Source organism: Pollicipes pollicipes, unplaced genomic scaffold (genome assembly GCF_011947565.3).
Source record: "Pollicipes pollicipes isolate AB1234 unplaced genomic scaffold, Ppol_2.1 Scaffold_4295;HRSCAF=5057_pilon_pilon_pilon, whole genome shotgun sequence".
Taxonomy (NCBI): domain Eukaryota; kingdom Metazoa; phylum Arthropoda; class Thecostraca; order Pollicipedomorpha; family Pollicipedidae; genus Pollicipes; species Pollicipes pollicipes.
The window spans coordinates 30,530,299-30,545,044 of record NW_023596461.1 but is presented as its reverse complement, the minus strand read 5'-3'; the positions used below and the strand labels follow the sequence as shown (position 1 = coordinate 30,545,044).

At 52.9% G+C, this 14,746-nt stretch overlaps 1 protein-coding gene across 1 annotated transcript; it reads right to left on the bottom strand.

The window, feature by feature from the left end:
- Positions 1-6,997: 6,997 nt before the first annotated feature.
- LOC119096938 (uncharacterized) lies at positions 6,998-9,098 on the bottom strand. The gene is made up of 2 exons (XM_037219944.1): positions 8,696-9,098; positions 6,998-8,123 (listed from the first exon to the last, which is right to left on the bottom strand). The coding sequence occupies exons 1-2, from the start codon at positions 9,071-9,073 to the stop codon at positions 7,866-7,868; spliced, it is 636 nt and encodes a 211-aa protein (XP_037075839.1). The 5' UTR covers positions 9,074-9,098; the 3' UTR covers positions 6,998-7,865.
- Between the last annotated feature and the right edge of the window lie 5,648 nt (positions 9,099-14,746).

The following is a 14,746-nucleotide window of genomic DNA, read 5'->3' as shown; positions in this document are numbered from 1 at the left end:
CTCAGGAGCGAGACCTGATCAAGAGCAAGCAAGCACGAACGAGGGGTCTCAGAATCGAGCATGCCCCAGGGGTATTCATACCTGATTAAAACGGCTCGTATCCGATACGCTGAGCGTTCGCGAGCAGCCCCCAAACTCGCATGTATCGTCACGATGATAAGCGGGATCAGCTCAGAAGCGCACAGTCATGCAGAATACAACACATTCAGGCTCAAGCCCTGCAAGCTGGCATGACTGCACTTGACTGCAGGTCAACGATTTGTTTCGCGAGGATTTCTATACGACGGATGGTCAATTACGCCACGAGAACACCAAATATGACGTACATTTTTCAGCTCCACTCGACCTTCAAGTAACAGCTCAAAATCAAAATGACTCACAGCTCCATGTCACCCAAAACTTGACGCCACTTTTCGGATTTAAAAACGCGGGAATCGCTCCCAGCGCACAATCCAGCATATATCAGGAAGTTTTTACTTCTCACGGTCTCCTTTTAAGGTAGAATTTATGGTCAAATGCCGCCGAACTTCACACCCAAAAGTTACTGGCCGATTTCGGGTTTTTATCATACTGCGTCGTAAAAGTTATCAGCAATTACCCAGGGTTCGTCAAAAAATTCCTGACTTTCAAGTTCAAATGACTGAGAGCTCAATATCGCTCGAAAGCCACTGTCAATATTTCATTTTTGAGCATCAAAATATTCATCAGTGCGCAAACTAGTGTCCTTATAGAAATCCTGACCACTCAGCCATCTTTAAGTTCAAATGACGAGAAACTCAACATCGCCCTAACACGAGCTTGTGCGCGAGAGTCAAATTGAACCCCCCCCCCCCCCGATGGTTTTCCAGAAAAGTTTCCGAACGGCGTGGCGTAGCTGCACCAAATTTAGCATAGATGTAGAAAATTAAATGGCAGATCATTTGGTGTCAAAAATTGTGATGTGCCTTGTAAGGTCACTGACCCATGGCAGGTCAAAGTCAGGCCATGGCTTTAGCGAAGTCAATTTCTAGGGAATCGTTCAATCTGATGCAACAACGAAGTGTTAGACAAAGCCATTCATCCCTGAGATGCTTTCCTAGACGGCACAAATGTTGAATGAGCAAATTAGGTTGCCCAAAGGTCATGTACGAAGGTCAGATCAAGGTCAAACCAACCTGCCTTATTAATGTAGGGCTTGCTGTTTGGGATAGTTTCCGGCTCTCTCGAATTTATTGATAGCAGGGACCGCATCATACATCGTCCATGGACGTCTTAGAGGTCAAAATAAGTCATTGACCTAAAATGAACAGATCAAAACTTTGTTTTCGGAAACGTACTGAACGTACTGCCTAGCGTAATCTTTGTCGCTTATTCAAACGCAAAGCTCAGAGCAGTCTTGTATGATTTTGGTCACCATGACCTCCAAAAGGTCAAAAAAGGTCACTGACCCTAGATGAGCATGGAACTTTTGCTTAGAAACGGTTATCTAGGTTCTGGGGCACTTTGGAGACCAACCTGGAATTTGACCTTGTTTGACCTTATTTGACCTGAAGGTCACAATCTAGGAACCTCAAACTTTGACCTAAGTGGGCTCACATTCAGATAAACACACCCTGCAAATTTGGTGTGTCTAGCTTTCTTAGTTTACGAGATCTCAGGGGTGTCAAATTGACCCCCACCCGAGCAAAGGACATCTACCGGCCACCTGGGCGCTTGTTAAACCTGCGGGGTGAGTTCGGATCACTAAGCACCAAATGATGTCCACCAAGACAAGAGAGGTATCTAAGTGACGATCGTGATGTCTACTTTCGTTACACTTGCAAAACCAATCCTCAAGATCAAAGATAAAGTTTACACAATATGTAGTGCTCTTACATTAATTCACTGATCAAATGAATAAAAAAGCATATCATAGTAATGCTTGTGTTGTCTTCTTTCCCTGTATCAAGAACAGATAAGGTCTGTGGTCATGGCCACACAAAAATCGGTAACGTGGCTTTTTCTCGTGTAACCAAGAAACAATAAAATGGGTGTCATATTGATGCTCGTGATATTTGCTTCTCTCACACATGCAAAATCTGACTCAATGTCAAAGATCATGGTCACACAAAACGCAGTACCGTGAATTTGATTTATTTTGTTGAGAAATATAACGAAATGGGTATCATAGTGGTGCTCGTAATGAACGCCTTTGTCACACCTAGAAAATTAGTGACATGAAGCTTCCCGTCATTTGACCTTTACCCTGGCCTTGAAGGTCACATGGCATTGAAAAATTGACACCAGATTTAGTGTCTTCGAACCGTAATTGACTTTCTGAAACGTCTCTCTTAAAATCGGAAGCTGTCGCTAAGTAAATCGATGAATAAATCGCTCACTTCACGGACATGAGGCACAGAGTGGTCCCTCCTGTTGAGGTCAGGGCCTGACGGATCCGAAGCGACGATTAATCACGCCGCGTGGAAGCAGTCAGACATACACAAATGGCGCATCAGAACTGCAACAGAGCAGCCACGTAAGCATAGCCAGTCATAGGCTCATCCATAGTGGGAGTGGCCCAAAATGCTAATTGGCCCTGCCGCCAGTATGCTTGTTTGCAGTTCGTGAAATGACCGTCGCCGGGTTTTACGAGGTCAACCAATGAATAACAATCGTTACCAGTCGGGTGTCCTGACAATTAGCCTCGCCAAAAGAGGTGCCAAAACCCAGGCTGACACCCCTGTTATCGGCCACTTTGGGGGCGGGCCTCTCACGGCGTGACCCCAGCGCATGACCAGGGGAGAGGAGCGGAGAGGGAGGTCGAGAGACGGGTGGTGCCAGTTAGGTGCCGCCGTCTCGATCGGGCAACGTCACGGCAGCCGACTTACACGTATGTACATTCTTGCATGTACGTGGCATTGGACCAATTAGTGCAGAAATAACATGGTTCTGAATGAACATGGCGGGACAAAAAGCAGCCACGGTATCTTTTCATGTATTTGCGTGCAAAGTTCGTTATTATTCAATCCTACGGCTGCTGGCTGATTAAGCGTCAACACGTCGGAGAATACATCGAATGATGACTTTGCTGAATGCGGACGAGATGGTCTGCTCACTCACGTCCAGTTCTCTGCGATTCAATGCATTCTACCGGGCAAAGCACCAAATCCCTCCATTTCTTAAACAACTCACGCTCCAGCTGTCTTTCTCCCCGCCCTCCCTCCCCCACTCACAGCATGACCGTGGCATCACACCTTCTAACCTGCGCTTTGTCATTGCATATGCTACTAAATCGTGCCACGGACTAGACGTGCTAACACTGTCTTCTCATCAAGCACGAACAAAAAATACGCGCTCACACGAATAACAATTGGACACAATAACCGATTACAGCGGTGACAGATCGGCTGTTGAGGTCGGTTGCTCACTGCAGCACCACCTAATCAGCTCCAACAGCTGACAGCTTTTTGAAATGATAACGTCAAGTGGAAGAAAAAAAAGCGATGAAATCGTGTAGTTTGTAAAACTTGCCAAATTTGGCCTTAAACGCCGCAGCGTTTCTTCGTTTTTGACCCGTCAGTGACCATTGACTGGATACATGAGAAGTTTTGGACCTCTAGTTTGAGCTCAATATCAAAATCAGGCATTTGCTTTCCAAGTCGAGCCGCTGGGCCGTCCGCGACTGGTCAGCAGCTCTCTGGTTTGGGTCGTGCTGGTGCCGACCCCAGCGATCCTTATACTTCTTTGCAGGAGAAGAAGCGGAGCGGAATCTGATTCTCCCTTGTGAAAGTTTTCTTCATAGCACGTTCTTCGTCCTTGCTCCTAGAGCCATTGTGTTCTTTTTTCCAAAACGGCCTTCTACAATAAATTGAGGCGTTTTACTGACTTTTTCACTGTCAGTCTGAGACCGGCTCAGCACCGGACATATTTCAGTGAGTTCCGCGATGCACGGAATATTCGCGTGCAGGTCCGCCTCAGGCCACACAACAGGTCGGAGCAGCGCCTCCAGCAGCCAGCGGACGGCGTCGCCGCCTGTGGGCAACCACTTGCTCCACACCGCGCTCACTTGACCGCCACTCTACATTTAAACGTTCAGAACAGCCACAGGGGGCACGCAAACGTCAGTCAGAGGCACGTGGCATCAAACCGTGTGGGAAGAGTCATGGGTCCTTCGCACAGTCGAGTCACTAGGTCAGCTAGCTGGTGGCTAACGTGAGTCTCTAGGTCAGTTTTGTTGGTCGGATAGCGCGCGAAATTGAATATCTCTGTCATGAGTTTCTCGACGTCAGTTTGTCTTAGGTGCTTCTCAAGGTCTGGAAGTTCAAAGGGGTGTCTGTTCAATCTCCGCCGTTGGTCAGTCCCTTCCCGTAGGATGTCGGTGAACGCGTCCATCTGTCATAGCGGCACTTGCGGCACAGGTGTATCGGGCTGCCACGAAAAGCACCACTGGCGGCGGCAGGCCAATCCTCCGCCAGACGAGCCTGGGAGTCGGCGTCAGTCAATTTTGTCATGACTTGTAATCGGTGCACGGCCACGCTGTCGTCAAACACGGCGTATGCGGCGGCCTCACCAGGTGATATCGCAGTTCGCCAATACACGTTCAGTGGCTTCCGCCGAGTGAACCACGAATCGCGTTTCAATGAGTCGCTGAAAGGCCACGCGTAGCAGGGCCAATACCTGCACTGTCCGTCCAGCCTGTCGTCTCAGCTTTGGCGAGGCCATTAACACGGCTATGGCGAGTTTAGTCGCTCTTACAAATCTCCCACCCTTTCACTTGTCGGATGGTGCTTGATTTCGTCCAAAAGAGACTCAAGCTGATGCGCCGGGTCACTGAGGTGCACGAGCGATGGATTTCCATGCAGCTCTCTCCAGATGCGGCCGAACCCACTGACTGCAGTCGTGTACACGGCCTCGCAGTCCGAGGACGCCGAGAGCGCGTGACGGCCAATCTCGTTCATTTTCAGTCCGAAGTCCGCCGCCTCGCCCGTTCGCCCATTCGCCCGGCCACGTCGCGTCGGACGCACTGTACATATGTACAGCTTTGTTCATGCGAACGGACCGATACGTACAGCAATAGCACGTTTCTGAATAAACCTGGTGAGAGACAAAAAGCAGCCAAGGAATATTTTATGAGCCCAGCTGACAAATCGGAAGCGCCTTCCGACTACAGTCTCCGTCGTTTCACTCAGCAAATTTAACGTTCAGCAACGTTCGCCAACGCAAATCGGCATGACTTAGTCGATATCCTAGCATTGCAGGAAGAGGTGACCTTGAGTCAAGTCAAAGGTTACTAAAAATGCTAAAAGCCACCAAATTGGTTGCTGAAAATCCCAAACTCCACACCTATGGAACAATTGCCAAAAAACCTTTACCAATCGATGTGTCGTTTGCGACAACAGTCCTTCCCAGAACATGGTAGCCCTGAGTTAGGTCAAAGGCGGCCGAAAGTACAAAAAAATAGCAACGTAAGGTAGGGTTCCAGACAACCCCGTGCTCCGAGCCTATGGGAATGATGGGCACATAACCCTAACCAATTTGTGTCATAGTCGATATTCTTTCTTTACAATAATATGGTAAACCGTGGTCATGGCAAAGTTCACCAATGTAATGAACTCTGTAATCTTATTACAGATTGATTCGGCCGCTTTTGTTGACCTGCTACCCGCCCCAAGGCTACCATGTTCCAAAAAGAATAGCTATCGTCCATGTTGCGGCGATCGGCGGAGGCTTTGCTCCGGTCATTCCCAAAACATGGGGCTGTCTGCAGCCAATGCTGGTGGCTTTGGGTGCTTATGGTGCCTTTTGACCTGATCCAAGATAACCATTTTCTGGAAAGGATAGGATATCGACTATGACATGTCGATTGGGGGAAGGTTTTGTGCCGATGAGTGCGGTAGGCTCGGAGTATGGGCTGCTGTGGCCCTATCTTTCCGTTTTTGTTGTTGTATTTTTTGTGACTTTTGATCGCCACTGTCGGTGGCGGGTTGACCTTCATCTTTACCATTAATGTCGTGTCGCGGTGTTAGATGTACTGAGATGCTAATCCTTACGATTTTCCATCTCAATGTATCCATGCTTCTGTAAAATGATCACTGACCACTAACATGTTCGTCTCCAAAATTCCACTCGCTCCTGATTTATCAAGAGTTCAAGTCACGCCAGCGATGTTCTATTTTTACCATCGGTGGAGTGTCCGTGACGTCTGTAGCGGGTCCATGCCGCCTGTGAGGTTCTGTTCTGTCGTTGTCGTGACCGTCCCCTGCGCTGACGGTGCGGCGCCCGGCCGGCCGGCGGGTTCCGCAGCACGCACCTGACGTCGGGCGGCGCTGTCCAGCCATCAAAGGTGCTCCGGTTCCCGCGGTTCCGCGAGCGCGACCCCACCTGCGACGCGCTCTGATCCGGCTGTTCTACTTGCAGCGGATCGGCCGGCCTCAGCAGCAGCAGCAGCAGCAGCAGCAACAACAACAACAACAACAACAACAACAACAACAACAACAACAACAGCAGCAGCAGCAGCAGCAGCAGCAGCAGCAGCAGCAGCAGCAGCAGCAGCAGCAGCAGCAGCAGCAGCAGCAGCAGCAGCAGCAGCAGCAGCAGCAGCAACAGCCGCACAGCCGAACCGCGCACGGCCACACGTCTGCACAGCTGTGCTTTCAGCAGCAGCAGCAGCGGCAGCAGCAGCAGCAGCAACAAAAACAACAGCAGCAGCAACAAAAACAACAGCAGCAACAGCAGCAGCAGCAGCAGCAGCAGCAGCAGCAGCAGCCGCACAGCTGAGCCGCGCGCGGCCGCACGTCTGCACAGCCGTGCTTTCAGCAGCAGCAGCAGCAGCAGCAGCAGAGGGTGGAGCGATGGAACTTCAGCGGCTGCTGCTCGGTAGCACAGCGGCGTGTGAGCGGGTCACCTCACCTGTTCTTGCTTATAGGGCGCAAAATAGGTGTTTTGGTTGGTTCCCTTCGTGGTTTGTGACAAGCTGGAATGCATCCTACCGCTGCCATTGTGCGCGAGACAAAGGCAGGCTGTCACTTGCAAGACGTGCATTGGTGCCCTCATATTTATTCAACGGGGTGATCATGCTCACAAATGTAGGATGGAACTGGCAGCACCGCAACACCACCAACATAAAAAATACCGGACATTCCCCAACGAGACAATTCCAGCCTTTAAGTTAGTGCTCTCCTCTATTTGCTGCACCGTAGCATGCTCGGGCTCAAGCAGCTTCCCACCATGAAGACCCGACAAAGAAAATCATTCAGCGGCCCGGCCCCAGACACATGAAAGCGGCTCTGGCGGCTGACTCAACAAGCTGTTGGGATGCATTCCCTGTCCATGACCCATTACTGCCGGAATCATGGAGCTGGCGGGCTTGCTGCCGCATTCTGCCAGCGATAGACTCTTACATAATCGCCACCGAGTTTCTACAAGCCACGGGCTTTACACACTGTCCTCACATGCGCCGCAAACCCAATGTTCGAACTCGCGTCTTCCACGTCCCGTGAGCACGGCGGCAGCCTGCTTTCATGATGCCAATGATTCCATTCTTCCTTCCTGAACGCGATTTCGAAGGTCATCGTAGCATTTGGTTCCAGTGGCATAAACTAGTCGCCTTAATCAGATTAACAATGCGGTCCAGAAACGGAAAGTAGCTAGGAACGGTGTTTCCATAATTTGTCGGCTCGGCTGAAACAAAGCCGAGATATCAAAGGAACTCGGGCTTTGAAAAGGAAGCCCGTAGCCGCTGCACCATGGAAACAGCACTGTTACCGGCCTGCTCGCCATCCCGCCTGGTGAGACGTCGTAGCCTAGGCTGGCGTCCCGCCCGGTGAGGCGTCGGTGCTCAGGCCCGCGCGCCGGCTGGTGAGGCGTCGGTGCTCAGGCCGGCGCGCCGGCTGGTGAAGCGTCGGTGATCAAGCTGGCACGTTCATGAGGTCGAGCAGGGCGCCGGTGTAGTCGGCAGCGCGGTCGGCGAAGTTGAACAGCGACACCGGACAGCTGGGGAAGAGGGCGCTGCAGCCATCGGGACCGAGCGTGCGGCCGCGCCGCTCTGCCTCCAGCAGCGGGGCCAGCTGGTCCGGCGCCTGCCCGGCCAGGCCGCGTGACGGCGAGAGCACCAGCGTCACGAGCTCGCCCAGCAGGCCGTCGGAGTGGTCCGGAGTGCCGGACGTCTGGGGACACGGGAGAGTGGTCACCACAGACTGACAATGTGGGACCAGACCGTTACTAAAGGCTGCGGACACGGAATCGGGGGCCACTGAGTGCCGTAATGACAGGCTGACAGAACAGGATGAAGAAATGCTCGGAACACACTCAACATACAGGGCATGTGGGAGGAAGGGGGTCGAGATTAAATCTAGTTGAAGCCAGAGTGAAGAAAAGTCTGTCGCACACAAAATTCACTCACAAACCTTCAAGGATAACGCAGTTCGTTAATCTCACTGCACAGTCTTACAGTCACCTCCTCACCTCGCACGCAGCCCGCTGAAGGCAGCTCTGCCAGTCACACCGACACAGTGCCACCGTCACTTCCGCACCTCGCACACAGCCCGCTGAAGGCAGCTCTGCCCACCCATACGGTCCCAGTCTCACCGTCGCCCTCTCACCTCGCACACAGCCCGCTGAAGGCAGCTCTGCCAGTCACACCGACACAGTGTCACTGTCACTTCCCCACCTCGCACACAGCCCGCTGAAGGCAGCTCTGCCCACCCATACGGTCCCAGACTCACCGTCGCCCTCTCACCTCGCACACAGCCCGCTGAAGGCAGCTCTGCCCGTCCAGGCCGAACCTGGAAAGCGCCGCCCGTAGGGAGGAGAACACAGCGACGCGATCCATTGCCTGGCGAGCCTGACGCCCACTAAAGCCGGCTGGCGGCCGGTATCGGAACTCCAACCGCGTCTGCACGCGCAGCTTGCCCTCCGTCTCCGAGTCAAACATGTTGAAGAACAGTTTCGGCTCGATGGCCATGGTGAAGCCGTCCGGCAGGCGCATCTGGCGCTCTTGAGATGAGCGCGGCGCGTGGTTCTCGCAGCACGGCTGGGCGGGCGCGGACGGCGAGCTGGCGGCCAGACGCAGCAGCAGCAGCAGCAGCTTCGCCGACCAACGCTTCGAGGTAAGCATCGCCGCTGCACCGCCTGTCCGCTCTCGGCTCACCTGCCAACTGGAGGAGCACGCACCGGGAAAGTTGTTTTCGTTTCACAGCTGTTCGCCAAGGGCACATTTTTCGTGTGATGGATCGTCTTTGGACAGTGTTTGGGGATGGGGTGATGGGGTTCACCGCATGGTGGCTGATGAGCCACGCACGGGGGTCGAGCCGTCGGCCAGGCCCGGCGTTATGCAGGATTTGACCGTAAATAGGGCATGTTTTGATAGCCCGGTCGTTTACCAGCTGGCGGGTGAGTATCTTGTAATTGCCACTGCCAGCCATCGGCTGTTAGGCTAGATCATGATCAGGTGTCGAGTATGATTATGGTAACACCATTTACGTGAAAGTGACTGTCTCGACCAAAACGATTACTTATTGTGCTCCGAGACAAATTAAACGTCCGAAGAGGGTGCGCGAGAAAATACTGACCGAATTGGGCTACAAAACACGGTCCGACCGGCTTCTACAGAACACTGACTGGCAGCAACAGGAACATAGAGGAGAGCGGGTACCTCTGAGATCGAACTCCACCATAGCACTTATAACATTTATAACACGTAACACTATATCTATCTGAGTATCTGCGTGTGCAGACGGCCGGTCGCCGACATAACTTGGATGTGTCTGTCGCCGACCGTCAGTGCCCGATTTGATGTCCCGGGCTTTCTCCCGAGGGTGGGACAGAGCGTTCGTGCAACGGGCGGCTTACCACGTCGTTCGAAGAATTAGTAAACATGCCTCAAGAGCGATGCATTAGGTCGCAACACGCTGAGTCTGCAGCAGTCTATCTCTCATGGGACTTCGTAAGCACGCGGACGCGTCCATGACTTGTGTGTCGTATGACTTGTGAAGACGTATAAGTTGAAAAACGACGCATGATTTGTGCGTCGTCGTCGAGTATAATTATTACGCACCGATGGCTTGGATCAGTGCATCCCACGCTGAATTTTCAATTTTTCTCACACACGTGCCTGTTGCCATACGCAAGGCATGCGTTATTGGGCCAAGCCTTAGCGATGCTCTGTTTTCACTGCTAAGTATCAGCGCACGTGCGTGAAATATACGAGTTATCAGCGGCCGAGCACTTTCGCACAGTGAACACTGCTGAACAGCTGAGCACTGCTGAACACTGATCAGCTGCTGAGCATTCTTCAACTGTTGAGCAGTCCTCAGCTGCTGAGCACTCCTCAGCTGCTAAGTACCGCCTCAGCTGCTGAGCCTCCCTGTGTACTGCCTGACACATGAAGAGACTCGGCCATGTCATGTGGGTGCGTCTGGTGGACGTGACATCGACTCGGCACAAACCACGTTTCAAATGTGTGTTGGGACTGACGCCGGGAGTCTCCATGCCTCTCACAGCCGTGTCAGTCACGGCCGTCTCGTCTCGAGATCGTCTTTTGTGTGGCTCCGCGATGGTTCCGTGCCCTGAGACTCCGTCTGTCGATTTCTCCTCCGGCAGGCAAGCACTAGACGCCACCGCGCATGCGCTCCTGTGTGGGCACCCAGGCTTGTCTGTCTCTCTGTTTGGGACTCCGGCTTTGTGTCCAGCTCCACGGGTTCGATTCGAGGCTTGCTGGTCGATACACGGTACGCTGCGGAGCCGTCATCCAGTGGTCCGGACACGGGTGACACTGGTTAGTTGTTGGTCTAGGTCGACTGATAAAGCAACAGTGTATCCAGCCAACTTCGTTGTCAATCCGAGCTGGCATCATGGTGAATGTACCGCCCGTTAACAATTCGTGCGTTATCATCACGGCAGTGATTTACGAGATAACCACACAACGCATTACGAGTACAATGAGTGCGATGGGGGTTGGCCCGGTCGGTTGAAAACACTGCCCCATATGGGACTGAGCGACGCTTTGTTTACGTCTTGGTGTGGTAATTTACAGACTATTTTTACACAGTGTATTTTTTTCGATAACAACAGAGCCATGATGTTTCATGCTTGGTCTCTTTGCGTGTTCTTGAAATAACTTGTCCATCAACGATATTTAAGTATTGGGCCAGATGGAAACGTCCTGGATACGACTAGACCTGCAGAATTTCTTGTCGTCTGCCAATCTGCATTACCGCCTCCTATGTTGCAGGTGTGATGAGCAGGTCCATTAGTGCGTTGACAAGATTCTTCCTTTAATCAATATTTCTCCGCATTCAGCGATAATTGTTTATTTGTTTATCACCCGACAGCCCTAAAGCCATATCCAAGGCGGAAGGAATTTATCACTGGCGGAATGCCGGGCAAAAACCTACGTCAACGGCTTAGGTCATCCAGCGCAAAGCAAGGGAGAGGGACAATTTTTTTCGGTGGGAACCTAAGAAAAATAAAACACGTCGATTTTATATATGCGTTTTTTCAGCACAGACGGGCACATACACGCACCATACAGTGAAGTTCGGTGCTAGGATCACGTCATTACCACAACCAGTCTCCTTTTGGTTCAGCTGGTGGATCAGGCCGGCATCATTGCCACAACAAAAGTCCTCCTGGCTCTGTGGCCCTGACTGCGACGGAGGAACCGGCTCAGCGGCCCGGTGCGACGGAGGAACCGGCTCAGCGGCCCTAGCTGCGACGGAGGAACCGGCTCAGCGGCCCGGCGCGACGGAGGAACCGGCTCAGCGGCCCGGCGCGACGGAGGAACCGGCTCAGCGGCCCGGCGCGACCCGGTGTGTTGTGTTACGTGAATCCGATAGAGCCCTAAATAGGAAGGAATGGATTCCTAAGTCAAACGAAGAACAGCAATTTTTTGCGCCAACCCCGCTGGGGAGAAAGGAACACCTGCGTGTTTGCAACTGTGCAAGGAAAGCCTCGCAACAGTTATGATGATGAGGGCTCGGTCCCAGCCGGCCCCGTGCGCCAGGGCTGGAGCCGATGGGAACATGTCACCGGAGGGAGCCATGGGGTCCAACCGACGTCGCTCTCGCCCGGCGCCGGGACGGCCTGCACGGGGAAGCAGCGTGAGAGGGGCGCTGACTCTCGTGAAGTGCACTTCCATCTGCGGACCCGCCCGGCCGAAGCTTCTTTTCTTGTCCACTCCGGATTATCCGGGCCTAAGATTGCAGTGCCTAGTCCTACCAAAACAGCACTAATGTAAAACTGTTTACCTAGGCGAACTTAGACCATGTCATCTTCAACGAATTATCTTCGACCAAGACTTAAGCACTGAAGCATGACACAGCCGTCAGCTACGTTTTATGACCATCGCCCCGTATGTCCGATACTGCAGTCGTCCAATCAAAATGACCTTCTCCGGCTGCGGCATTATTCGCCGCGGGAATTACTCTACACCATCCTGCTAAGCGTGGACACACAACCAAGCCGAAATGATGTCTGTGAAGTTGGCGATTTGTTCAGCAGTTGATATTGCAGAATAATTTTCATTTTTGATGTTATCATACTCCAATTGCTCATCTGAGGTTTTTCAGAGAAATCGGAACTCGTCGCTAAATAGATCGCTAAATAAGTCGCGAGCCTCACGGGCATTCCAACATGGGCCGGCAATATGCCAAGAATCCAAACACTGCAACTAGACCTGGCACAGCTGCAGGGGGTCGTATCTGTCTTCGGCTGGCTGTGAATCGACGGTGTCGCAATGCCCGGCAGCCGGACTGCTAACTGGCGTCACCCCGCCGACAGCGGCACGCAGCCTAGCAGTTAGCGCTGAAGTACAGCACAGAAGACCTCCGCCGCCGCAGTCCCACATCATTGCCCCTGCAGCCCAGCCAGTCACCGCCACTACAGTCTAGGACGTCTCTGCCGCTCAGCCCAGGATATCCCTGCCGCTCAGCCCAGGATGTCCCTGCCGCTCAGCCCAGGATGTCCCTGACGATCAGCCCAGGAGGTCCATGCCGCTCAGCCCAGGATGTCCCTGCCGCTCAGCCCAGGATGTCCTTGCCGCTCAGCCCAGGATGTCCCTGCCGCTCAGCCCAGGATGTCCCTGCCGCTCAACCCAGGATGTCCCCGACGATCAGCCCAGGATGTTCTTGCCGCTCAGCCCAGGATGTCCCTGCCGCTCAGCCCAGGATGTCCCTGCCGCTCAAAACAGGATGTCCCTGCCGCTCACCCATGATGTCCCCGACGATCAGCCCAGGATGTTCCTGCCGCTCAGCCCAGGATGTCCCTGCCGCTCAGCCCAGGATGTTCCTGCCGCTCAGCCCAGGATGTCCCTGCCGCTCAGCCCAGGATGTCCCTGCCGCTCAGCCCAGGATATCCCTGCCGCTCAGCCCAGGATGTCCCTGCCGCTCAGCCCAGGATGTTCCTGCCGCTCAGCCCAGGATGTCCCTACCGCTCAGCCCAGGATGTCCCTGCCGCTCAGCCCAGGATGTCCCTGCCGCTCAGCCCAGGATGTCCCTGCCGCTCAGCCCAGGATATCCCTGCCGCTCAGCCCAGGATGTTCCTGCCGCTCAGCCCAGGATGTCCCTGCCGCTCAGCCCAGGATATCCCTGCCGCTCAGCCCAGGATGTCCCTGCCGCTCAGCCCAGGATGTCCCTGCCGCTCAGCCCAGGATGTCCCTGCCGCTCGGCCCAGGATGTCCCTGCCGCTCGGCCCAGGATGTCTTCCCTGCGGTGACCTAGCACATCTGCGCTGTTTTCGCCCAGCATGTCTCCGCAGCCAATTCCAACAAGTCTCCGCCGCGCAGCCCAAAAATTCTCCGATGCCGAAGCCAGACGGTTGTCCTTTGCCGCAACCTCAACTTAAGCATTTGTCAACACTTCTACTATGCTTTGTGCACGCAGCTAAATATGCAGGCGCTCATTTATGTGGTTGGTTTTACTTGATCGTAGGAGCGACATTTTAAACGGAACGGAAACGGAACAAAAACTTACGGAGCACCAAAGTCCGCACACCACTTAAACACCCTTAGCACATCACACGCAGAATATGCTCCATCCAAAGCGATAGCCTTTATCATGTAAGATTAAGCAGGGTGGTAAGGCGCTTTTAGCCATCACAGGCAGCTCAGTGTTTTCATGCCGGTATTTTGCGACGAGGTCATCCTGCGTAAAAAGGCGAACCATCTATTTATTTATTTAATCATCACTGAAGCAAGGGAACCATTCGGACTTGGTGAAATATGAGGTCAAACACCTGCCATTGGCACAAGAAAAGCAAAAAGGCCTCCCATCACTATCAGCCGGGGCAGCTTCGCCATATAGATTTCCCTGACTGCCGATTGCACTCAGAATTGCCATGTGACATAGGAAAGGCAGTGCTTGAATGAAGTCACTTTTCAACTTAGCAGCATTTGTATAAAAGACCACACGGCATACTAAAAACAGGCAAGCACACATATCATTTGTGACGCGAACATGGAAAGTAAGAAACAAAGCAGCCTTTGAAGTAGTGGTTGCATTGACCGCTCTGGCCAATTGTGGCCAACGTAATCACTTGGGGAGCTATGTGCCCAAAAATGGAGCGCGTTTGCTGATTGGATCTAGAGCGGAATGCCATTTTTGGGATGCTTTTGACATCTCCAGCGGCAAACTGGACCTACTAACACACATCTTTCACCATCAAAGGGATCGTATCGCATGGCCTGAAACACGGGTGTGGTCATCTAGAGTTCTCGTACTGGCTTCAAGTTAAACAGTGAAAATCGAGAACTGGGTGAACAGGTGACTACACATGTCTCTCACAAGCCACAGGT

Bases quoted from the DNA above. Each gene is read 5' to 3' on its own strand.
- LOC119096938 (XM_037219944.1), bottom strand. From the start codon at position 9,073: ATGCTTACCTCGAAGCGTTGGTCGGCGAAGCTGCTGCTGCTGCTGCTG. The intron at 8,124-8,695 runs GTGAGAGGGCGA...CCGTGTCCCCAG, and splicing joins TTCAGCGGGCTGTGTGCGAG to ACGTCCGGCACTCCGGACCA.